General features: G+C 33.4%; 1 protein-coding gene across 2 annotated transcripts in view; it reads left to right on the top strand.

The window, feature by feature from the left end:
* The window catches only part of LOC126881706 (troponin C), a 64559-nt gene extending 38556 nt beyond the window's left edge, over nt 1–26003 (top strand). For both annotated transcript variants that reach the window (XM_050646119.1, XM_050646120.1), the window contains exons 3-6: nt 11384–11527; nt 16868–16987; nt 23847–23978; nt 25798–26003. In XM_050646119.1, the coding sequence (XP_050502076.1) occupies nt 11384–11527; nt 16868–16987; nt 23847–23978; nt 25798–25826 (425 nt within the window). In that variant the 3' untranslated portion in view covers nt 25827–26003. The remainder of the gene's footprint in view (nt 1–11383; nt 11528–16867; nt 16988–23846; nt 23979–25797) is intronic.
* The last annotated feature ends 1949 nt before the right edge of the window (nt 26004–27952 follow it).

Genomic DNA, 27952 nt, shown 5'->3' with positions numbered 1-27952 from the left:
AGTGTTTTCAATTGCATATATTGCAGATCTGGAGTCTGTTATTATCACAGCTTTTTCAATATTATTCTCTTTGATCCATTCTAGAGCTTTTTCGATAGCTATAATCTCAGCTGTAAAAATACTACTAATACTAGATAATTTGTAATTATTACATTGATGGGTATTTTGCACATACATAGCACATCCTACTCCTGTTTGATTTTTAGAACCGACTGTGTAAATTACTGTGTAATCCACAAAGTCGCTCAGTATAGATTTTACTAAAATATTATTTAAATGATTTGATTCCGTAATTTTTATTAATTATGATTCTTGGTTTTTGTATCAAAGTTTTATACGGAAATTTATAAATTGGTAATAATTTACTGTTGTGTAAATATGTATAATTCCTGGTTTCAATGAATGCATCTGTTAGTGGTGGTGAATTTTTTATTCTCCATTATTTGCTAGTTTTCCACGTTTAATAAAGCCAGATTTGTTAAAAGGTCTGACCCAGTGTTTCTTAGCTTTATGCAGTATTTTTGAGCTAAAAATTGTCTACGTAAATTTCTGCTAGCATAACGTTTGTTGGAGTAGATACTATTGCACTTAAACATATTCTCAAGCATCTGTATTGTATCCGATCTAATATTTTTAAATTCGTATTGCTTGCTGATCCATATATCCAACACCCATATATAGTCCACGACTGACCGAATACAAGCATTGTAGAACAATAAAGCTGTTTTGGGGTCCACCCCATTTTCTGTTGGTAATACACCTTAGTATATTTACATTATTATTTCATTATTAAATGGATTACATTTCTATTATTATTTCATTATTAAAAGCTAAAACGATTTTTAAATGAGTTTATGAATCTCGATTGCAGTATAAACATCTATATAAACAGTAAACTGCCGCAATTACTAAGTAACTACTAAGTAAAACTAGTAAACATGTCTTAGATCCGATGCTTAATTAATTTATCTTATAAAATCTTCATAATCCACCTTGCATTGCTGGCCTCATTCCAACTTATAAAGCGGCTGTAGAGGCATCAAAGCAAGACATTTTTATGCGTGACATCTCCTACAAGCGGTTGATGGCTGTTGTCGAGCCAAAAAATAGTTGAATCGTCCGTCTGTTGCCAACAGACTTTTCTCATTTCGCAACTTAATGCCCGACCGCTGAGAAGCGATTATAAATTTCCAGAATTTGTTCTGAATGTAAACATTCTATTTCTATAACGAAAATATACATTAAAGTGAGTTGTTTTGTTTTCATCGTATCGAGATCGTGTTGGTTTGTATCATTGTTTTGCAATAGCGTTTTATAGACAAACCAGCTATAAAATGGTTATAAAAACCAGCTATAAAATTGATATGAATGTACGTCTGAGAGATTTATATTTGCTAAATATGATGAAATATCAACCAAGTGAATTAAAGTTGTTTCATCAGAGATTTGTCTTCTCCTATCTTTAAGCCAAGCCGCACACCAAAGAAACATGAAACGAAAAACATGAAACATGAAACGAAAAACATGTTTCATGAAAAGAAAACACTGCTAAACAAATCTCAAAGTCCGCTACCAATGAAACGAGTGTGATTCATGCTCATGACACATTTTTATTTTCGGAGAGTTTCATAAATGGCCGGACATATATTTGTTTAGCAGTGGTTTATTTCCATGAAACGTAATTTACGTTTCATGTTTCTTTGATGTGCGGGCCTGCCTTATAGTTAATGCTTCGTTCGGGCAAGGTACATTTCCTCAAAGTTTAAAACTGGCAATTGTCAAGACACTACATAAAAAAGTGATGTTACTAAGATGGAGAACTATACACCAATAAGTCTTTTTCCATTATTCTCAAAAATCTTCGAAAAAGCAATATATTCTAGATTACAAAACTTTTTTACTACAAACAACTTATTTAGTAAAGTAAATAGATGGTTTTGCTTGTTTTTGATTCAGAGGGTTGCATAATCGCTGGACAGCTGTTTCCACCATTTCAGGCTTCCTCAACAGCGCTAGCATGCACTCCTCTGAATCGAAAAACAGCTCAACCATAAATTTAGGGGAAACTTCAAAAATCATTGAATTTGAGACTCTTTGTGTTGAAAGTTCTTTCTGGTACATCCTTAATCTGCAACTTTTACAATTTATAAGACCGCAGACGACGAATATAGAAAACAAAAAGGACTCCTTGTAATCACATTATGTTTTCATTCGTCTAGGAAAAGGACAGAAGAGGAACTTTCTAGTACTCAAATCTGAGTAAAGATAGAAAAGTAAATAGATGGTTTTGCTTTTTTTGATTCAGAGGGTTGCATAATCGCTGGACAGCTGTTTCCACCACTTCAGGCTTTTTCAACAGCGCTAGCATGCACTCCTCTGAATCGAAAAACAGTTCAACCATCAATTTAAGGGGAACTTCAAAAATCATTGAATTTCCCATTTGGAAGCGATACAGCGACATCTCTTAACAAATTGAAGAGTCTCAAATGCAGAACTTATTTCGTAGTTCGCAGCATGGTTTCCTTGTAGAGAAGTCAGTTGAGACAGCTACCTATGATTTTATATCAAAATATTTTAGAAAAACTAGAGTCAAAGATGAAAGCACTGGGTGCTTTTTTAGACCTTTTTAAGGCTTTCGATAGTCTAGATCACAAAAAGTATGCTTGGAGAAACAGGGATGTAAGGTTCTGAACCGATCAACTTAAAATTAGGTATACCACAGAGGAGCGTTTTGGGGCCTTTTCTCTATTTGTTCTATATAAATGACCTGCCAAATGCGGTGATTAGTGGTTTCTCAAACCTTGTAAACTTCGCTGATGACGAAAATGTGCTGCTCTGGGAAAAACATTAGAAACACTCCTCACAGTGGCAGAACAAACTCTGGGCAAGGCTGAACAGTGGTTCAGTGGAAATAGGCTGGTGCTTAATATTGATAAGACAGTTTTTGTTTACTTTAGAACCAGCCAATCGAGAGAACAGTTCCCAGATACAGTTAATCTTCTATCACAAAACCCTTGTATTGAGAATCCTGTAGAGGCGAAAGAATCCTGCAGAGTCCTGCAGGTCGATTCAAGTCACTCAATATACTCACTTTTTCAGGTATATATATGAATGTATTATGTTCTTCTTTAAACATTTTACTTTGTTTTATCACCTGTTTCCAAATCATGAATATAATACAAGAAGCCTTAATTTGAATTTCCCACTTAGTAGATTGTCACTAACAGAAAGAAGTCCTTTGTATGGGTGTGTTAAATATTACAATAGTCTACCATCTGACATTCAACGGGAAACAAACTATAAAGCTTTTAAAATAAAGGTTTTTCAACACCTGGTTAACATTGAGCCCTATACTGTGGTGGAGTAGTTGGCCTATCAGCCTTGATCAGCATATTATGTAATTTGTACTGTTCATATATATTATTCTGTGATGTTAATATATTTTTTTAATGTGCTTAATAATGTGGCGTTATTTGCTCAATTATGTTTAAAAATTTAGACAAATAAAAATTTACTCTACTCTACTCTAAATAGATTCCCAAAATTCAAATAAGCAGGGATAATAAAATCGACATAAAAAGTTGCTACCCCGTAATTGTGGCAATTGTCTCTATATTCTATCAGTTTTTTGGAAACATGCCTTCCGTTGTAGTCACCTATATGTATTATTCCAGCATGTCTAAAATATCCTCTCTCTTTTCCTCTGTTTTATTCGTGTAATATACTTTACTTGTAATTATTGTATTGATAGAAAAACGAACAATTCATGAACACTCACAAAAAAACCATAGAGACAAGAGAAATTTTGTAAGTGGTTCAACATTATCTTAAATAATGATTTCTACTTCATGTGCCTTCTACTCATAGGATGTTGGTCTCTCACATATTTTTTGAACAACTTTTCGAACCTCCCAACTTCTTCAAATCCATCATAATCATCCATATGTGGGGTCGGCTTCATTAATTACATTTCTCCATAGTTCCTATCTTGGGTTTTACCAACATGTCTTACCGAAGAGTCTTCCCTGGGTCTTTTTTGACCTTCTCCTACTCTTTCCAGTAACTTGGAAATCACATTTTCTTCTTATTGGGTGATTAGCGTCTCGATGCTGTACATGCCCGAGCTATATTAACCTATGTCCTCCCATTTTGACAGCAATTATTGCCACCCCTACATTTCCCCCTATAGACTCATTCTTAATTTTGTCCTTTTTTGTCACTCTACTTATCCATCTAAGCATTCTCGTTTCTGCCATATGCAGTCGTTTTACCTCCTTCTTTTTAATTACCCAAAATTCAGTCCCTAAATTCTAGCTGATCTTATATGAGTTTTATGGAATTTTCTCTTAAGCTTTATTGGAATTTTTCGATTAAGTAAACACACCACTCGGGTTCTTCTACTTGAGGAACACCTGAGTTTATTGGATGTAGCTTTAGTCTCATTACCATGTTATATTTGGAAGTGCCTAGCTGTCAGCTACAATTTTAATAGCTGAGAGTGTAGTTTTTATTTGAATAGCAATTCTTCATGCCATATCTTGTCATAGGCCTGAGATACATCTAGAAAGACTGCAGAGCAATATCTTATACCATTCAGTTCGTTATGGATTTGATTAGCCATGGGACCAAGTTTGTCCCATCGAGTGTAGAGGGTACACCACCAGTGTCGGCGGTGGAAATTTTAGTATGTTTAGTCCAGAGAAATAAGATTTTTCTCGTGACACATCCCCCTCCAGGCCGAAAACAAATTTTTTTAGTAGTATGGACATCTATATTAATAACCTATATGTTTCCTGCAGCCGATTTTGATGATATACATAGTTATAAACAAATGAAGATCAAGAAATTGTAAATTTTCTCTTTTTATTAAACGCTTTTCTTTACTTCAATAGTTTGCATCAAATCTTTAGACGTTAATTTGACTGACTTTTCTTCAACGCAAATGAATGAAAATTTGCAGATATATGCATTTGCGGGAACAACACACGAAAAGTCAATAACATTTTTTTTATGTTTATTAATTGTTAAAAAAACGATTTTAACGGAAAATGCTTAAATCCTCTTGTTTTTTACAATGTAGAAACTTGAAACTTTTACGGATTGTAGCTAATGATATGAACTATACATAATTTCACTTTTTACGTTAATTGTTTACGTTATGCTTCATAAATAAACAATAAAGTTTCAAATTTTGAACGCTCCTATATTTGTTTATATATAAATCAGCGTTTATTCGTGTCAAATTTCAATACGATACGAAACAAAACTTCAACCAAAACTCGAATTAAAAAAAATTCGTGTTTTTATCGTAGTCTTAGAAAAACCACCGGTAGAGACATTTTGTGCCACAATTAACATTAGAATTCGTTTTGTCGTATTAATTAATTAAACGCTTTTCTTTAGTTCAATCGTTTGGGTCAAATCTTTGGACGCTAATTTGACTGCCTTTTCTTCAATGCAAATGACTAAAAATTTGCAGACATATGCATTCGCGGGAACAATACACGAATAGTCAATAAAAAATTTTTTTGCTTATTAATTGTTTAAATAAAGAAAAACGATTTTAACGGAAAATGCTTAATATCTCTTGTTTGTTACAATGAAGAAACTTGAAACTTTTACAGATTGTAGCTAATTATACGAACTATACATAATTTCACTTTTTACGTTAATTGTTTACGTTATGCAATAAACTTTCAAATTTTTTGCCGATTCCGACTACTTTTCATGTTTGTACCTACATAATATGTTTTATACATATTTTAATAAATACGACGATATATTTTAGTGTTGTTCTGAAGCTATTTTCTTGTGGCATTTTTATAATCAACTATTTTCAATGGGAAATAAGCCACAATTTCACCAAAAAAATGATTTTATTAACGTTTCGACACCCAAGTTAAGTGTCGTTGTCAAAATACAAAATAATACTAGATTAAACAAAAATGTTGCTGCTTAGCAAAAAATTCTTCTAATAATTTATTTAATCCGACTCATTTACATCGACAATTCAGGCATGTATTATACATTCTAAAGTAGAAGACTTTAAAATGATATTGCCAATATTGATGAGTTGCGTTCCTGGGACGACTTTACTAAAAGATAGTTCATTCGATTACATGAAATCAACCTCAACTCAAGAATATTTTTTGTGGCGGATATTATTAAGTTAAGGTTGATTTCATGTAATCGAATGAACTATCTTTTAGTAAAGTCGTCCCAGGAACGCAATTCATCAATATTGGCAATATCATTTTAAAGTCATAATACATGCCTGAATTGCCGATATAAATGAGTCAGATTAAATAAATTATTAGATGAATTTTTTGCTAAGCAACAACATTTTTGTTTAATCTAGTATTATTTTGTATTTTGACAACGACACCCGACTTTAATAAAACGGGTGTCGAAACGTTAATAAAATCATTTTTTTGGTAAAATTGTGGCTTATTTCCCATTGAAAATAGTTGATATATTTTAATGTTTGAAAAGTGTAAGACTAAAAAGTAAAAAATAAAAAAATATGAAAAAAAAAACGATTTTCTTTAGTTACGAGTGACTAAAATTAAACATATTATAAAAAAATCAACTAAAAAGCAAAAAATAAAAAAAAATTGAAAAAATATAACACATTCGGTAAAGAAAAGCGTGCGGCGAAAACCGTTTATTCGATGAAGACGCGCCACGCTTTTCTTTGACAAATGTGTTAGATTTTTTCAATTTTTTTTATTTTTTGCTTTTTAGTTGATTTTTTTATAATATATATTATAATATGTATAGAAAAGCGTTTGTGAAAAATATTTTTTTCATATTTTTTTATTTCATCTATTACTAAAAAGTGAAGCCTTCGAAACAAATTTGAGAATAATAAACTCATAAACCATATAAAAAACTTCAATATGGCGTTCGCTGAATATGTCTATCCTTATTTGTTGCTTAGAAAATTGCAAAATAAGTCATACATTTTGAGATTTTATAAATGTTCATAACTTACGTAAAAATTAAGTTAGAACCTTCTTATTATACGGAATGCTGAGACTTCTAGTGCTTAAATTATATTTTAAATCTTAAAGCAATTGGTCAAATAGTTTAAAAGTTATTTAATTTGTTTATCCCAAATTCATTTTTTTGCAACAATATAAGTCAGAAAAGTATGAGGTTATAGTAATACTTCGGACAGTTTTGAAAGAACATTTACACTATTAACTTAATTAAAAAAAAAATGACAAAAAGTAATTTTAAACAGTGTAAAATTATTTTGCAAAAACATTTCGATTTTTTGCTTACTTATAAACAATAAGAATAACTTTTTAACCGTTAACCGTAGAATAATTATTTTTTCATGTTTAGAAAGACTGAATTTTTATACACATTTAGAAAGAAAAACAATTGTCCTAGGACAATTAGGGACGAAGTTATCGCCACTTTTTTTTAATTCACATGTCCTTGCAAAATAATTTTGCAATATTTAGAATTAGTTTTTGTTATTTTTTTTTTAATTAAAATAATAATGTAAATCTTCTTGTTTCATAAACTATCCAAAGTATTAGTGTAACTTCATCATTTTCTGATACCATAATATAATAATAGATATAATTGATAATAAGGTAAGAATTGAAAATTATGGTGCAACGTAAGTGATACTCAAGGAGGCCCTATCTATAAGTAGAGCTTAGCTAAGCTGGAACTTAAGATCTGTTGGTGCAACCAGGTATAAATAACGTTTAAACTATTTGACCAATTGCTTTGAAATTTAAGGTATGATTTAAGCACCAGAAGTCTCAGCATTCCGTGTAATAAGAAAGTTCTAAATTAATTTTTACATAAGCTATAAATATTTATAAAAACTCAAAATTATGATTTATTTTGCAATTTTCTAAGTAACCAATGAGGATAGACATATTCAACGAACGCCATATTGAAGTTTTTTATACGATTTATATGAACTTCTTACTCTCAAATTTGTTTAAAATGCTTAACTTTTTGGTAATAGACGAAAAAAGCGAAAATTTACCGTTTTTTGATCTTCATTTGTTTATAACTATGTATATCATCAAAATCGGCTGCAGGAAACATATAGGTTATTATTATAGATGTCCATACTACTCAAACAATTTGGTTTCGGCCTGGAGGGGGTTGTGTCACCAACAGGATATTTTTTTTCCTTATTTCTCTGAACTAGTTGGTTAATTCATACAATGATAAAAATTCCAACACAATGTCGTTACACCACAAAATTATCACGGCACTGACCGTGACCATACCAGCCGCTAGCCGAGTTGGAAGGTTTGTTTCACCTTCTGATTTCCTTTGAACTATGCTCATTTACCGACAAATGATGGAACACTTCGAGCTGATTCAGGCCGGTCATAAACCACAAATTCGAGGGAAGTATTCGCTAGTTCGAAGTTCGCTATTTTACGTTGCGTTAATTCCCGTCTTTAGTTTTTATCTTTTTCTATTACATATTTTCTATTTTTCAAGGGGTGTCACGCCAAGTTCTGTTGGATCCCAGCTTTACACGTATAAATGAATGAATTCAAAACAGAATCAAACCAACGACCGGTATTGAGCTCGGTGTTTCTCCCACACAACCACATTGCTACCGGTTTTCCGCGCCTTGTATTTTATTTTCATTCTATAATTAACAGGAAGGATATACCTATACGACTCAGACTCAGGCGCCACGACGCAGACGCCGCTACGCAGCGATGAACTGAATCGCCGTCCGATTATATCAAAAAGTGAAAAATCCACAACAAGTGCAAAACATATTCATCAGAATACATTAACTGTAGGAGCACTGGCGTAATTAGGGCATGGAGTTTCCAAAATTATTCCTCTTGCGTCATTTGGACACATTAATTTTCTAATAAATTGAGATTTTACGAGATTTTCCAGAAAATGCGTAAAGTTAGAAGGCTTTTAACGCCTACAGGAGTCAGTTTTAACACAGCAACAAAAAAAACGTAAAAAATCGTAAATTTATTATCCATTAGGTTTAATAGTCAACAATAAAAAATACACACATTAAAAAGTATCCAAAGTGGCTTTAGAGACTTATTTTTATCGTATTCTAAAACTATTTTGTAACAAATCTCTCACGCAAATATACCAGAGAAGATACAGTGTATATGTTTTCCCAGTAACTTTTCTTTCGCTTCATAGACAATCTTGTAACCGTAGGAATTGGTTGACAATTACTTATCTACTTATTACTTTTCAGCTTCAACTTTTTGTAGATTTTGGCCTGCATAACAATATTCTTTCATTCTGATTTGTCAACTATTTTCTCTCCCAATTTTTCAATGTTCATGGCTTTTAAATCCTTCACTATATCATCCATCATCTTTTGAACATAACTTTGCTCTGGTTCCTCTTCTTTGGAAGTTTAGTTTAATTTGGTTAGTTGAGTTTGTGCCTCCACAAATCCATGTTAGCCACTTTAGTGTTCAGCATCCGTAACGGAGAGGTACCATAAGAAGAAGATACCGCTGTGCATTTTGTTGATTGCTGATCTGAAGAGGACGTTCGATAAATAGTTAAATAATTCTCTAAGAGTTCAGAGCCATGACACTTGTCTTCTTCTTATGCTACGTTTCCCTATTATTTTTCGTTAAATGATTAGTTGTACTAACTTGTATCTTGTACCATGCATTCCTTAGCCTAGGTGAGTTTTAAGTCATTGTAAAATTTGAGTATCCGTTGATAATTCCTTTGTGTTTCTTGACTAACTTTGTTTTGGTTATATAATATTAATCCAAGCAAGAGAAAACTTGTAAATCATTAATGGCCGGACCAAGTTTAGAGACTTCTCGTTTTAATACCATAGTTTATTTACCCATACCCATCATCATCCAGCCTTCTGCATCCAAAGTTGAACATAGGCCTCCCCTAATTTCTTCCAGTTTTGTCGATCTTGGGCTTCCTGTAACCAATTCCCAGCAATCCATTTGACGTCGTCTGTCCATCGTGTAGGTGGTCTACCTCTACTTCTTCTGTCTGTTCTTGGTTTCCACACCAACCCATACCCATAATACCAACATATTATATTAATATCATTTGCAAATTCGCAAACTTAAGGAGAGTGTACGTATATGCAACCATACTGACAAAACCTGGAACGCTCAATCTACCAGTGCTGACATATGGGTCAGAAACATGGACCATCTCCAAAACAGACGTAACCCTGCTCGATTTCAAAAGAAATACCTATGCTAAGAAGAATAATGGGAGCAATCTGTAAGAATGTTGTTTGGAGAAGTCCATATCATTTCGAGCTGAACGAGAAGTATAAAGAATGAAAATTACCCACTTAGAGGAAGCGCATTAGCGGCACCAGTAGGAAACAGGTGTAAAAGTAGACCAAAATTTATTGAGATGAAGGTTTGGTGTGGGCGAAGACTCAAGGAAGATCCACGTAGCAATCGTAGCTTACTGGCAACGGTTGGTGAAGAACAGAAACGACTGGCGAAATAGACTGGGGAAGACCGAAGCTCAATTAGGGCTATTAAAAAGCAGAATTAGTAGGGTGTATAGTTTTTACTATCCAATTTAGTTTATCTATATTTTTGGCATGTTTAGAGGGAGATTTTGCTATATTATCTTTCGACCATCCATTCCATCGAACGACTGTTTGAAATTTATATACAGGCATATCCCGATGTTATTCTAAAAACATTTTTTATGTATATTTCATATCATACATAATTATTTGGTCTAGAGATATTTTTGTATTATTTTCTTTGCGACTCAATTCGCAGGTATGTACGATGTACGTCTTCATACATTGTGCATACCATTAAAGGATGTTAAGCCTATATATTTTTTGCAATATTTTGAGGACAATATTTAAATCATTTAAAAAATAATAATAATAATAATAATATTATTATTTTTTAAATGATTGAGTTCATATTATGAACTCAATTTGATATCACATTTCAGATGCAAATTAGAAAAACGCCAAAAGTCAAGCAACATTTAGAGTTACACACTACACGGAGATACAACGCCTCCTTTAATATAGAAAAAAAACTTTCAGTAATAATTGCACGAGAGCTTTAAAATTATCGATTTGCTTCCCGATTGATACTTTGACAGTTTTAATTTCACGATCCGAAGGGGAGTGCCTCATTTTGTAAAATATTCTTTTACATATTTTTGTCAATTTTGAATTGAAAATTCACTTGTTGACTTTTATATTTGTTTTTAAACTTTTGTTGTTTATGGCATTTACAATTACTTGTAAAAATCAATTTTTTGCGGTATTTATTTAGAATATGTCGAAAGAAAAGATAAAATAATACAAGTAACCAAATTTGTAAACGTTTATATGTATATACTTTTGTAAATTATCTAACCATATTCATATCTTTTACAGTACTCCGCAAAGCTTTTGAAGCTTTCGACAGCCAAAAATCAGGAAGCATTCCATGTGATATGGTAGCCGACATCCTTCGTCTTATGGGTCAACCCTTCGACAAGAAAATCTTAGAAGAACTCATTGAAGAAGTAGATGCTGATAGTAAGTATATTTAGTAAATGTGTGACACTAAATATCTAAATGATTGAGAGTACATTGAGAATGTTTCCATTATCAAAGATGAGATATGAAGACATCATTCTAGCTGGAGGTGCATATAGAATAAAAAAAACATATATTACATAAAATCACAAAAATCAAGTGTAAAATCCCTTCGACAGGGAGATAGCTGTGCCTTTTATTCAACACTGTCCTAGCCCTAGAGAAAGCTATTAGAGAATCTGGAATAACAACAAGAGTGACCATTATTAATAGAAGTATACAAATACTAGCGTATGCAGACGACATTGATATCACAGCAAGAAGAAAGGCGAACCTGGTTCAATCGTTTACGGCATTGGAAGCAGCAGCAAACAGAATGGGGCTACACGTTAACACTAATAAAACTAAGTATACGAAGGTCACAAATAATAATCCTGATAACACCTGAAGATCTAACGGTTGGAACATATACTTTCGAAAGAATTAGAGAGTTCGTATATCTAGGCTCACAAATTAACCAAAGTAATACAGCAACTGCAGAAATTAACAGACGTATATATCTAGAAAATAGAGCGTAATATGGATTAAAGAAACTTTCTACATCAAACATAATAACAAAAAGAACAAAAATATTGATATACAGAACTCTAATCAAGCACGTCCCCACTTACGCATCAAAAACGTGGACGATAACAAAAAGTAATGAAGAACGGTTAGGCAGGAACGTAAAATCCTCAGACATATCTATAAAGGCGTGCAGGAAAACGGATTATGGCGTAGACGCTATAATTTTGAGCTTTACCGCCCTTATAGTAAGCCTAGTATTGGCAGGTCCATCAAAATAAACAGACCGCGGTGGCTAGGCCACTTAGAGAAAATGGATGAGGTGGAGCCGTCGAAATACATTTATAACCAAAGACCGGATGGAGTGAAGAGAAGAGGCATGTCCAGAGCATGATTGCTCTGGTCTGGTCTGCTCTGGACCAGGTGGAAGACGACTTACGAGTATTAGGAGTACGAAATTGGAAAACCAAGGCGAAGGATAGGAAGGAATGGAAGCTGATTCTGGAACAGATTAAGACCCATCATGGGTTGTAGAGCCAATGATGATGGTGAAACAAAAAAGACTTCGCGTTGGAGGTTAAGCCGGAAATATCATAATTATTAATACAGCTACAGAAGCACTTGGAGAAAGGAAATAATGAATAAGTGAAGATAAAATGTGAAGAAAAGGAGAAACGAATCCGAAGTGAAATAAATAGTTTAGTCAGAAAAAAGGGAAGACTGGGAGAGCTTCTAAAAACAAATGGAACATGACTAAAGAGAAATACGGAGAATAATTAGAGAACCAAGAAAAGAGATGGATGAATAAACCAGACATTCAGAACGAAACATAGGCAGACTACTTTCGAACGCTAATAATATATTCACGGCAATTTAAGCATTCGTATTTGATATTTAAATTATTCCTGATCATTTTTTAAACCGTGTTTGAAATATTCAACAGTTCAATAATCTACACAATCTTAACAATTACGACTAGATCAGTTTATTATTCCAACTCAACCAAAACTATCAGCTCCAATTTGTTTCAAGACTTCGTATCTTAAAATAACCGTTCAGAAAATCCAAAATAACTCCTCTTTATAAAAAATAGCTAACAGCAACATTTTGTACATGTCAGTATTTGAATGAATCCATTAATCCGGCAAATCTGTTGGCACTTGTTCAACGCTAAACATCCCATTATGTCAAGTTCGATTGTGCTGAAAAAATCAATCTCACGCTCAATGTTTACTGAAGTTAAGTCAAATATTTTATTCGTTGTTTTCTCTTAAACTCAAATAGAAAGCGATGAAGATAATTGATTTTGACAAATAATATTGCTGACTGATGATTTTTTTAGTTTTAAATAATTTCAGACACGTTTAAAATTAAACCATGGTCTCTTTCCATCTCACTACTAATGCCAGGTTACACCAACAGAACTTAAGCTTAAGACTTGCCTTATTGAGTCTTAGATCAATTTTCAGCTTGTCACAATGAATTGCCACGTGGATTGCATAAATAAGAATCGAAAATTATGGTGCAACGTAAGTTACGTAAGTGAGACTTAAAGCGGCCCCATCTATAAACTGAGCTGGGCTAAGCTGGAGCTCAAGGTTTGTTGGTGCAACCAGGCATTAGTGCCTGGTTGCTCCAACAGATCTTAAGCTTAGGACGTGGCTTACGCTTAAATATAAATGTAAATCCTTAAAGTATAAGCTGAGATGGGCTAAGCTGGAGCTTAAGATCTGTTGGTGCAACCAGGCATTACTCCCCTGTCTGTATTTGTGATAACGTATCCATTGGTGATCTAAATCATTTATGCCTGGTTGAACCAACACATCTTAAGCTTAAGACGAGCCTTAAGCTCAACTTACGAAACATACGCGTTGTACCATGGAGTCTTAGATCAATTTTCAGCTTGCCACAATGGATTGCCGTATGGACTGCATAGATAATAATCGAACATTTTGGTGAAACGTAAAGTAGACTTAAAACGGCCCTATCTATAAGCTGAGCTTTGCTAAGCTGGAGTTTAAGATTTTTTGGTGCAACCAGGCATTATATTCTTAAAATGTTCTTTGCAGTCTCAATTCTCTGTATCAAGAACTAATTCATAATGAGTTTCCATTACCGATAAATATTACAGCTCACTTGTCTTCCTCAAATTAATCGGTACTTGATTCCATCATTAATTTTATCAGAAATAGTTTAAAGAAATAGTCAACAACGTCAACAAGTTTTTGCTTCTTTTATTGTAGACATGACTGTCTGTTTCTCGCCGTCTTTATTATATACTCTGTATTATGGATAATGGAAGCATGGTCAAAATCCAACAGCGACATCAAAAGTCTTCAGAACTAAACAGAACTCTTAATCTAAAGAAGATAATAACGGGTAATTTCCGAATATCATGAAGCGGAGAGCCTACATGTTCTGCAAGACGATGTAAACTTTTATAGAAAGAATAAAGAGATTACTGGCGTTACAAAAGAAAGCACCTACAATCATAGGCGCCCATAGCCATGGGCAGGGGGGGCCTTGGGTCCCCCTAGCTTTTCGGGTGCTTTAAACTATATACTGTTATCCATAATATACAAAATGTGATGTGCAAAATCTTCACGTCTGGCTCCCCCCTGAAAATTTTTATATGGGCGCCCATGCCTACAACCTCCTTGAAATATAATGGAAAGTTGATCTTGAATCAGGGTAGAGCTATGCAACATATAGAAAATATATGCTCAATTAAAAAAAACTCCTTTATAAAAGGTTTACTTAGGTACTTTTTTTTACTTATTCCAGAGCTCTTATACCTTTCGGTGTGAGTTATTGTAGAGTTGAATTCTCTGTCGTTTTCTTCCACATTTCCTTTTATGTCCTTCTATCCATGGCCAATGCTTTTGTTTCCTCCCATTTTATTCCTCTTTTGTCGGCCGCTTCCCTCACTTCTTCTGTCCACGTCTTTCTTGGTCTTTCTCTCTTCTTTTTTCCTATATCTTTCGCTTCATATATTTGCCTTACTATTTTTTCTTCTCCTCTTCTCAGTACATGTAAGTTATAAAAGGTTTATTTATTAAAAAGACTCAATATACTCAATACAAGTTGCAAAGAAATGGATAGCAACTCAATATAAGTTGCTATTTAGAATCCATTTGGAGAGGTTTCCCCCACGGTCAGCCAACAACTCACATAGTAGTTGGAAGTACTGTGTTACCAGGATGTAAAATCAATTAAAAGTTTAAACATCCCATAATTTTATATACAACGATATATATACAACGAAAACGTTCTCTGATGTAGCCCGAAAGACTCTTTTTAATAAATATAAATATTGTATAAAGAATTTTTTAATACATTTTTGTGATTTATGGTATTTGTTGACTAGAAGAAATTCATTCCTTTGTGGATTTTGGAATGAGAGGAAAGATAGAGTCTAGACAATCTGTCGACTAGGAAGAATGGTTTGACCCAGAAATTCTTGAATCTGAGGTTCAACAAGCTCTGAGAGCAATAAAGAATCGAAAGAAACCGGGTCATGAAAATGTGCATACCAAAGTAGTCCTGTCGCCAGGGGGGTACAACGGCCTCCTTAATTCAGATGGACTTACCCAAGTTTTTTTATATATTTTGACCCGTAGAATACGAATTTTTTGGGTAACAGTTGATCCGGATGTCGATAAGATTGTTATAGACAAAGAACTTGAGGAATTATATAACAGCGATTTCTCGCAAAACAAAACATATTTTTGTATTTTTTGGGTCATTCTAAGCAAAAAATCTTCCTACAAGTTTTTTCGTAGAATGCATAGTTTTCGAGATAACCGCGGTTGAACTTTCAAAAAATCGAAAAATGGCAATTTTTGAACCCGAATAACTTTTGATTACAAAATAAAGTAGCAATTCTGCTTACCGCATTTGAAAGTTTAAGTCAAATTATATCTGTTTTGATTATTTTCATTGCTAAAAATTAATTTTTTTACTGCTGAACAAAGCTATAAACACATAGTGTTTCCCGTGCCTAATACATGCGTTTTAACGCATGCTACGTAGAAATTGCCTCGCTTGCACTTGTAGCTACTCTACCTACTCGTTAGATTTTAAATGAGAAATCATTGAAAACATCACTCGCGCACTAGGTGTTTATAGCTTTGTTTACCAATAAAATAATAAATTTTTAGCAATGCAAATAATCAAAACCGATATAATTTGACTTAAACTTTCAAATGCGGTAAGCAGAATTGCTACTTTATTTTTTACTCAAAAGTTATTCGGGTTCAAAAATTGCAATTTTTCGATTTTTTGAAAGTTCAACCGCGGTTATCTCGAAAACTATGCATCCTACGAAAAAAATTGTCAGAGCATTCTTTGCCTACAATGGCCCAAAAAATACAAAAAGATGTTTTGTTTTGCGAGAAATCACTGTTATGTAATTCCTCAAGTTCTTTGTCTATAACAATCTTATCGACATCCGGATCAACTGTTACCCAAAAAATTCGTATTCTACGGGTAAAAATAAATAAAAAACTTGGGTAACTCCATCTGAATTAAGGAGGCCGTTGTACCCCCCCTGGCGACAGAACTAAAGTTATTCAGGCAAAATTCAAATTGATTGGTTAAAAAACACTTTTTTAACAATACCGAAAAAATTTCAAGGAGTGTAGAAGCTTAGGTTAGGTTAGGCATTACTGAGAAATTTTCGCCACTGAATTTGAAACCAGCTGTACTTTATTATGAATAGTTTTATGCATAATTTTGATTTCATAGTATTTATTGTCTTTCTTTTTATTTCTCCAGAATCCGGTCGTCTCGAATTCGAAGAATTCGTTACATTGGCTGCCAAATTCATCGTTGAAGAAGATGATGAAGCTATGCAAAAAGAACTTAAAGAAGCCTTCAGGTTATATGATAAAGACGGTAAATATTTTTTTATCATTTTTAGAATATGCAACACATCTTTTTCTAGTAATAAGTTGTTCGATAAGTCTTCTCGAAAGTTCGAAAATAAAAACTTATTTTATGGTTGCAAATATAATTCATTGTTTTATATAACTTTAACACTTATCCTAGTAATTTACGAATTTCATCTCTAAAATTAGAATGCAAACTCTATCAAAATACGCTTCTACGACTGTTCTACACCTCTTTGTTCGATGAAAATCCTTTCCAATCTATAAATTTTTTAAATGTGAGAACAGAATCCTCTTCTTCTTCTTCTTGTGTCACTCCTATTGGAGATTGGAAATCATCAAGGCTATCCTGACCTTGTTTACAGCTGACCTAAAGAGTTCATTAGTTTATTAGTGGTGCAGCCAAACCACTCTCTCAAATTCCGCATCCACGACATTCTTCTACGTCCTGGATTCCGTTTTCCTTCTATTTTTCCTTGCATTATATTTTGAAGTAGAATCCAAAGGGATCTAAATCTGACGAATGGCGGATGCTGCAATTATTTTCAGTTGTGTGAGATGATGCGTTGTCTTGATGAAAAATTACTTGTTCTTCTGTAAACAAGGTCTTTTCTAGCAAACTTTAGGTACATCTAGCAGATCTAGCTGGTCCAACTTGTTAATAACTGTTAATAACTGTTAACAGTTAACAATATTAATCAGAGTCTTATATACTCCAAAATCCTGACGCTAACACTTTGTTGGACGCTAACAGAGTTAGAGCCTTTAGACCCCAATTCGCTTCTGAGCCAAAGTAGCGGGTTAACGACACTCTTTTCTTCTTGTTTTAGGATTGTGTTGATAGAGTTAAGTCTCATCTATAGTTATACAACAATTTTTTTCGTTCTTTCTAAAATATTCTACATGTTGCTGAAAACTAGCAGTCTTTTTTTGTTAATGGCTGCTCTAACAATGTTGTCAGCCAATGTGAGATGGTTTAGGTAGTAGCCATAGATGTCAATTAGGTAATAGCCTACTTTGTCATATATATCATTCTTATTTTTTGAAAGAAGTCTATAGGGCTAAAGTAAATTGCTCGGAGAATGACGCTACAATGTAGCGTTTTGATATACAGTATGGTGCAAATGAAAGGAATATATTTGTTATTTCGTAAGTTGGTGATTTGAAGGAAAATTTTAAAAATGGGTCGATTTTTATTTTTAATTATGATATTTTGGCATATCTGTCATACTAGTGACATCATCCATCTGGGCGTGATGACGTAATCGATGATTTTTTTAAATGAGGATAGGGGTCGTGTGCTAGATCATTTGAAAGGTTATTTAATTCTCTATTCAGTAATATAAACATTTACATAATTATTTATAAAGGGTGTCAAAAAAATTTATATTAAATTATTTGACAAAAAAGAAGAATGTGTGTAATTTATTTAATTTAAAATACATTTTATTGCTGTCAGAAATCAGAAAAAAAAACGTTTATTTCACAAATAAACATTGCTTTTCCCTTAAATTAAATGTTCAAACTTCCAAGAAGCAGGTGGATGGCGGGAGCTGACTTGAACATTGAATTTAATCGAAAAGCGAGCTTTTCTGTTTTCGGGCAACAGTAATATGTATTTTGAATTAAATAAATTACATATAACCTTCTATTTTTGTCAAATAATTTATTTAAAATTTGTTTATGTAAATATTTATATTACTGAATAGAGAATTGAATAACCTTTCAAATGAGCTAGCACACGACCTACATTCCCATTAAAAAAACATCGATTACGTCATCACACCCAGATGGATGACGTCACTAGTATGATATATATGCCAAAATATCATAATTTAATAATAAAAATCGACCTGTTTTGGGAGTTTTCCTTATCGTCCGCAGTTTACGAAATCACGAATTTATTCCTTTCATTTGCACCATACTGTATGTTTTGAATAGTCTGAATATAATTTATCATCAATCAGTCCTGATTTGTACATTGTTGGACATAGACCTCCTCCAGATCTTCTTCTTGATGTGTCTATTCGTGACGAATCTTGGCGATCATCATGACAATCTTTATCTTATCACAGATGCTGTGTTGAACCAGGTTCTGTGGTTCTTTAACCAGGATGTTCTTCTTCTTCCTGGACCATGCTTTCCAAAAAGAAAATTAGCTCCTGTAGTTATTTCCATCTCTTTCTGTTTTGCGCCTCTGCTTTCCAATTGGTCACAATTCTTTTGAGGTCGTCGGTCCATTGCGTTAGGGCTAGGGTTTTTTTCTGGCTTCGGTTGTCTTCGCTTGTTTTCCTGTGTTCTCCACTCAAGAAATTTTTGTCCACCTGTCGTTTTTCATTCTGGCAACATGTCCCGCCCATCTCCATTTTTGTTGTGTAATACGCTGGATAATGTCTTCCACTCCGGTCTATTTCTCAAGCATATTCCAACCATCGATTTCTCCATTTTAAGTTGTGTCGTTCTCAATTTTCCAGCTGATGTTTTTGTGAGGGTTAAGGTTTCTGCTCCGTAGGTATGTGAGAACTGGTAAAAGGCACTGGTTAAAAGCTTTTCTTTTTAAATGGATTGGGACATTTTTATTTTAAACGCGTCTCGTATTTTTCCTAATGCAACCCAACCTAAATTTAGTCTCCTAAGTAGCTCGCATGTTTGGTTGTTTCGCGTTAATCTTATTTCATGGACCAAATACACATTATATCTTTCCACAATTTCTATCTGGGCGATTTCTAGATTTTTCTTAGGTCATTGGAGATGAGATTAGTCACCATTTTTGTTTTCTCATAGTTTATCTTCCCATCTGTTACGAGAACAATGCCATTATTGGCATATCGAAGATGATGTAGTTTCCGTCCATCGATGTTAATACCCTTGAATCCCCCTCTAATCAAAAATGAATAACTATTTTCAATTTCGTTGCAACACGAAACAACAGCCGCATCATATTCTAGTTCAATCAGAGAGTGCAGCAAGCACCTCTACCGGTTTCGAAACTTATTAGTCTCTCATCAGGTGGCACATATGCTGCTCTCTCTGACCCAACCTGGACAAACTCCGGCGTGCAGTTTCCTGATTGCAACGAACGGATTGGCAGGGATGCTCTGGCGACAACTGCTAGCAAAAGACTAAGTTTTCAATCTAATAGCTTAGTAGCACATAAAATAACACTAAAAATATTACTCTACATCCCACCAGATTGAAAACAATGGGAACCTTCTCTGGTTACACTTCCGAGGCTTCTAAAATTTGCGCGGTAAAGTTCCAACGAGAATGGTTCTCTTCGTACTCCAATCAGAGTAAACATGTAAATCAAAAATTAATAACCATTTAATAACTAATAAGTTTCGAAACCGATAGAGGTGCTTGCTGCACTCTCTGACTGAACTAGAATATGATGCGGCTGTAGTTTAGTGCTGCAACGAAATGGAAAATGGTTATTCATTTTTTATTTAAATGTTTACTCTGATTGGAGTACGAAGGGAACCATTGTCGTTGGAATTTTACTGCGCTGAGCAGATGGGAAGTGAATTATAAATTGTAAAATTCCCTCATTTTCTTTAGTCTCAGCATCCGTTATGGCTTGCTATTTTAGAAGCCTCAGAGGTGTAACCAGAGAAGGTTCCCATGGTTTTCAATTTGGTGGGATGTAAAGTAATATTTTTAGTGTTATTTTATGTGCTATTAGATTGAAAACTTAATCTTTTCCCCCTCTAATCGTTTAAATGAGTACTCCATGACTGTTATAACTGGTTTTGGCGACAAAATATCTCCCTTTCGCACCCCTCTGCCAATTTTCATCTTCTGTCATGTAATGAAGGTTTACAGTTGTTCTGAATATACATACCTACTTTGTAGCAATTGTTCTATCCAAATAAAAATAGTCGGTTTCGTTTTGATTTAATTCGAGTCTCTTACCATGCTCTGACACGTGTTTCTGGGTTTACCCGTTATCAAAGAGGCTTTGTAAGATTGTTGCTTTGTAATTCTTGTATGTTACAATGTATAGATTTTATGATTGGCCATATCTCTACTGAATTATAAATGACTTTTGAAAGTTCACTAATGAAAAGTGAATAGATACATTATTTCGTAATTTTTCTATTAAAATTCGCAACGTTATGTATTTGGTATATAATGCTAAAGTGCTTTCTGAGTCTAACTGGTCTCCCCGATTGATAAATATCCATTTTAGGTGTTAGTCGAGTTGTGATAATTTTGATGAATAGCTGATGCTGATCTCTCCAGATCTTCTATTACATTACATAAACAGAACTTTTATTGCATTTTCTAGTGTTCTTCAATATGTTTAGTGTTTTTATGGTAATTTGGTCTCCCCCATGAATATTTATTATTTTTCATTTTTTGTTTCGTTTTAGTTGTCCAAAAATATATGAAAAAAATATCTATTTATATTATTTTATCTTATTTTATCCCACAAACTTTTTAACTGTCACTCAGTACTCACTTTTATCTTTTAATAACCATTTTTGTTATTTTTGAATTTATTTTAATAAGTTTTTTATTTATCGAAAAAATAGAGCGTCCTGCTGTCTTCACGATAGTTTTATTTTTAAAGTCAACTCCAGGAAAAAATCCAAACGAACGAACATCTGCTTAGGCCAGATTTGTTTACACGTTCAATGTATTCAGGTCCCATCATCTGGATCATCTGCACATGAATTACCGATTCTATACACCTCTGATAGTAAATTTTGGTCGATAGCCAAGACTTTTACTTTTCAAGAGGATCCAATAAATTATATATTAGATTTATGTGGCTGTGTTATATAAATACGATAAAAAATGAGTTGTCAAAAATTATTAATTCCCGCGATATAAAAATAAATTCTGCTACTTAAATTAATCATGAGAAACTCAAGCTACAATAATGTCGTCGCTCTTTTCAATTCGAATATTTAGAAATTGGTGTTAAAAAGAGGGGTGTATCGATACTTCTACAAAAAAACTACATATCTATTAGTTGTTTGTGAAGTAATAAATGATAGATTAATAGGTACACCGTCATCATCATCATCATCAAGATCATGACTAACATCATTATCATCATCAGTGGTGTCACAGCTCGTTATGACACAAAGCCTTCTTCAGAATATCCCTCCATTCACCCCTATCTCTGACAACTCTTCTCCATGCTCTAACTCCAATCGTTCTCTTAGTTGCCTTGGTACCTAAGTCTTGATCTTTCTCTGGCGCTTTGTCCAGTCGGCCTTCTTCGGTCAAGATTTTTCTGACAATTACACCTTCCTCTCACCTAATTACATACCCTATCTATCTAAGGCGTGCTATCTTAATAAATTTCTCAACGTCAGATTCCCCAAAACATCTACACAACTCAAAGTTGCAACGCCTGCGCCACAAAGCTTACTCTTTTATTCCTCCATATACTCTTCTTAGATTTTTCTTCGCTGACGTTGTTATCTTTAGTCAACAGCGAGGCTAGGTATATTAAGATGTCGACACCTTCCAGTCCTAAATCGTCAATTACTATTTTTCTAGGTGTCTGGTTGTTTGACAACTTAGAGTACAAGTACGACACATATATTTGGTATTTTGAGCAGTTATATTTGTCCCACTCTCTTTGCAGATATCCTTAACGACCGGAGTGCATCGGTGAGAGACTCCATGGACGATGTCGATGTCATATACATATCCAAGAATATGTACAGATTTGATAAAGATATTCTTAGAACCTATTCCAGAACTCACGAGATACCTTTTCTAGATCAAAGTTAAATAAAAGACTCTTCCCATCTTAGCCTTAAAACAGGAAAACAGGGGGATAGCCCATCCAACTGTTTTTGAAATGGAAGGGTCTTAGGGAAGGGAAATATTTAAAAATATTCCAAACTTTAAACTTTAAGTCCTATTATCTTAGAACGAACTTTTCGTCCCATAACCCCTTCATGGACTTACCTCTTTAATTGTGAGTAAGTCGGACCTTTCGTAGGGGAGCCCAAGCGGGGATTTTTGCAGTTACTCGAGCGTATCAGATTATTACATGGGGAGAAACCTTGTACTCTGAAAATGTACCTCTACTATATATTGGCTCTTAATGCAGGGGAGTTCGTTAAGGGGGGACGAAAAAAAATTTATCCTTAGAAAAAGTCGAAATCGTCAGATTAAGATAAGGTAATTTAAGTACAAGCAAAACAGTGTATATTTCAAAAATCTGACAATTTGAGCAGGGCGTAAGGAAATGGGTGGGTCCCAAAGTTTCACAAGAAAAAAGCGAATATTTCGCGAAATGAATGACAGATCGAAAAACTAAAAAATACGTGCTCAATATTTTTCAAAACACGACTTCCCACGGAGAGGGATGGGGGTAAATTTAATATTTTAAATACGAATCCCACGAAATTTCGCGAAATGAACATCAGATCGAAAAACTGAAAAATACACTTATTCAGTATTTTTGAAAAATCTATCGAATGGCACCAAACACGACCCCCCACGGAGGTGGAGTGGAGGGTTACTTTTAAATCTTAAATGGGAGCCCTCATTTTTTATTGCAGATTTGGATTCCTTACGTAAAAATAAGTAACTTTTATTCAACACATTTTTTCGAATTATGGATAGATGGCGCTATAATTTAAATAAACGATTGTTGGAAATGGAAAATTAAATTAAAAATGGAAAGTACCCACTAAAATTGAAAACTATACTTAACTTTTTTTGGTTTGTGGGACCTAGTCTTCAAAACCCAATAGGTCCCCATAACGCTCGAGTGACTGCACATTTAGCATATTTTGCTCCCCTACCATATTTTTCCACCTATAGAAAATCGACTTACATTTGCCAAAAATGTCATTATTATTCTTTATTGACTTGACCTTTTATATCTTTTTCAGGAAATGGCTACATCCCAACCACCTGCCTCAAAGAAATCTTAAGAGAATTAGATGACCAGCTCACAGACAAAGAATTAGATATGATGATCGAAGAAATCGACACAGACGGTTCCGGAACCGTAGATTTCGATGGTAAGTTAAACATTTTCTTAGTTTGAGGGTAAATCTGTAGTTTTAAATAGACCGATATAACGAGGTATCAAAAGACCTCACAGCGAATTCAGGAATCAACTCGTTTTAACCTGCAGAATACTAACAATGTACACGTTGATGAAACGTATAGTCAGTGTTCGGAAGTACTCCCGGGGTAGAATTACCCTAGTGTCGGTTCTATCAATAAATACCTTTATCGCTATTCGGTGTTTATATCCTTATCTTTATACGGACTTTATACATGGTGAGACCATGCGTAATCACGAACAGCTGTACAAAGAATGGGAGAGATATATCAGTGACCTTTTTAACGAAGCTTCTCGAGAAAATGATACACATACACTAGTATAGTCCTAGTATAAGTACTAAAATCAAAAGTGAGAACCGCAATACAGCAGGCCAAAAATAATAAAGCATCTTAAACTTTTGAACAAGGAAAACATTACCTACTTAACCACTTTCTTTAACAAAATTTACAACGAAGGAAAAATAGCAGATGGCTGGTTGGAGTTTATGTTTATAACATTTGCAAAGAAAAGCAGGCCTACCAAACAGTGGCGGATCCAAGGTAGGTGTCACGGGGGTCATGACCCCCCCCCCAGCCGAAACTAAATATCAATTCAATAATGTTGTTCTGAAGCTATTTCCTTGTGGCATTTTTATAATTAACTATTTTCAATGGGAAATAAGCAATATATAAATTCAAAATAATAAATAAATAAAAATAAAATAAATAATTTTGTATTTTGACAACGACACCCGACTTGAGCGTCGAAACGTTAATAAAATAATTTTTTTGGTAAAATTGTGGCTAATTTCCCATTGAAAATAGGTGATTATCAATTCGATAATCCTAAAAAAAAGAAAAACCAAGAGCTGTCAAACAAAAAAAATTTAGGCCCATCCAAAAAATAATTGAAAACCCACTTATCCTAGGGGTGGTAATATTAAGTGACCTTGCATCAGAGAAAAGTAATTACGTCACCCTCAAGATCCATGGCCCCATCCAAAAAAATTTCTGGATCCGCCACTGCCACCAAACTTATATTACAATCAAGTAGCGTCAATTCAAATTGGAAATAGTCGTACTGAAAAACTACCAATCAAACGTGGAGCACGACAGGGATGTATCTGTCACCCAGTCTTTTTAATCTATACTCTGAAGAAATCTTTAGACACCCTTTGGATGACAGATAAGATGGAGTAAGAGTGGGTATAGAAGTAATCAACAATATCAGATACGCTGACGATGCAGCCGTTCTGGCAGAAAATTTACAAGATCTCTATTTATTAGTAAATCAAGTCAGTGAAGCAAGTTACTAAAGAGGTCTTAAATCAACATTTCAAAAACAAAGTGAATGACAGTTGGAAAGATTAATATAGATCAAGGTCTGCTCTCTCTTAATGGAGAGGAGATCATCATCAGGAGAACGAGAAAATCATTTTCAATACCTTGGCAGCTAGTTAAATGTAAATTGTGAGTCTGATTAAGAGATCATAACCTGGAAACTAGTTTTATGTAACAAAAACCTACCGATGCATATGTTTATGATGCTGAAAGCTCAGTCAGTTAAGTTGAGTAGCTGAGATAGAGGGTCTGGGTTCATCGCTAAACAGAACCACACTAGACTATCAAACAAGTTTCCTCGGAAAAGGCCCAAGTTGAGACATTTTTCACTTTTAATTTTGTATCCAACGGGAATTTTCAACATGTTTTCTCTATTTAGCCTTATGTCCCTTTGGAGAATTATGAGTATTATTATTATATATCATTTTAAATAAATTTTTTTTGTTTCAGAATTCATGGAGATGATGACTGGAGAATAAACATAATTACTTGTTTATACCTTTATAAATGTCTAATAAATAAGAACACATTTTTTGTTACCGATCTTTTTATTTATATAACTGTAATCATAACTCTAGTTCGAGTTACATGAAAAATATTTATTTTAGTTACATGCTATTTACATAATATTTAATAAATATAATGTAAAATTTTAATATAGTGTTTTATTTTGTACCTTCAAGCGCAGTCAAAAATCATGTAACAACTTTGACAGCACGTTGTTTCTATCTACGGAGTTATAGTCGACTACGATCTTTGTGACAAGTATGTACTAGCAATTGTGAAACAAAAAGGTTGTTTTTATCCATTAACTATATCATTTTATTATGTTTAACATCCTATTATGAAACGAGCATTTAATGATGGTCATTATGATGCGAATATGATGGATACGACATGAGCCGCTTAGCGGCGAATGTCATATAGAATACGAGCATAAGAATGGCAATTAAATGCAAGTAGCATACATACATGATTTTTTTCTAAGATCATTCACAACAAAAGTTATATTTTAAATATTACAATTATTATTAAAATAAAAAAAAAAACAGTAAAATCCTTTATAAAAGGTATATATTTAAAATCCCTAAAAAGGGCTACATCACAATCACATAACTAGTTTTCGACTGGTTTAACAGACATCATCAGTGCTTACGTGATGTTTGTTGTTTTTATGATGTTGTTTTTATCCATTAACTATATCATTTTATTATGTTTAACATCCTATTATGAAACGAGCATTTAATGATGGTCATTATGATGCGAATATGATGGATACGACATGAGCCGCTTAGCGGCGAATGTCATATAGAATACGAGCATAAGAATGGCAATTAAATGCAAGTAGCATACATACATGATTTTTTTCTAAGATCATTCACAACAAAAGTTATATTTTAAATATTACAATTATTATTAAAATAAAAAAAAAAACAGTAAAATCCTTTATAAAAGGTATATATTTAAAATCCCTAAAAAGGGCTACATCACAATCACATAACTAGTTTTCGACTGGTTTAACAGACATCATCAGTGCTTACGTGAAATTTACACGCTAATCACCAAGATATAATTTAACAAAAATATGTGTGGCAAAGCCCTGTACAAGTAATCTCTCAAGGAAACATCGGTTGAAACCGAGCACTGATGATGACTGGTAAACCAGTCGAAAACTAGTTATGTGATTGTGATGTAGCCCTTTTTAGGGATTTTAAATATATACCTTTTATAAAGGATTTTACTGTTTTTTGTATTACATGGTATACAGCCAACTACAGGAAAACTTTTTCCTTGTGGATTTTTATTATTAAAATGAATTTGAGGTTGAATTTTCAATATCCTATCGCCTTCAGACATTTTGTTAAAAATGTTTAATCTTGAAATGTGTCAGTTTGTTTAAATATGGTGAACTGTCAAAATGTACTATGCATTTGACTTGACATTGCTCATTGCGCATGTGCCACCTTCGATCGAAAACGTTATCTCTCGATTCCATTGGTTGAAAATCTGTATCATAATGAAATTGATCAGGCATTGAAATTATAATTGGTACATTAAAGTATGAGAGTCGGAAAACTTCATGAATATCCATACCTGTTAGATGAAGACCTAGAATCTTTCGTACATTGTCTAACTCTCTACATAACCTTTCAGTCATTTTATTAGTCGCACTTTTAAATCTAGATTTAAATCTCGGCTGCCAATTTTTTTATTTTCAAAAATTGTGTATTATCACTTTATCAATTCAGATGGTTATTTCTTTCAGTTCATTCTTTTCATTCACAGAGATGCTCATTTTAATAGTTGATTTTTTCGTGAACGGGTGGAAGAAAAGAATTGTTTTTTATGCTAAGTTTGAGACATCCTGTAGGTAGGTAGAACAAGGTACAAGGATATATATTATATCAAAAGTGTGTTGTGTTCTTATGTTTTCTGAATATTTTGTTTTTTATTTCCCTGATATCTTTAAAACCAAAAAATAGACCGTTTTATTCTTTTAACATGTGTTTTAACTGAAACAATACTCAATTAACAATAAAAAATAACAGTTAACAAAAAAAAACAGAAAAAGTTTCTGTAAAAACAGAAAGAAATATAACGTAAC

Source organism: Diabrotica virgifera, chromosome 3 (genome assembly GCF_917563875.1).
Source record: "Diabrotica virgifera virgifera chromosome 3, PGI_DIABVI_V3a".
Lineage (NCBI taxonomy): Eukaryota > Metazoa > Arthropoda > Insecta > Coleoptera > Chrysomelidae > Diabrotica > Diabrotica virgifera.
Note: the sequence above shows the minus strand (reverse complement) of the source record. Positions and strands in the feature narration are given on the sequence as shown.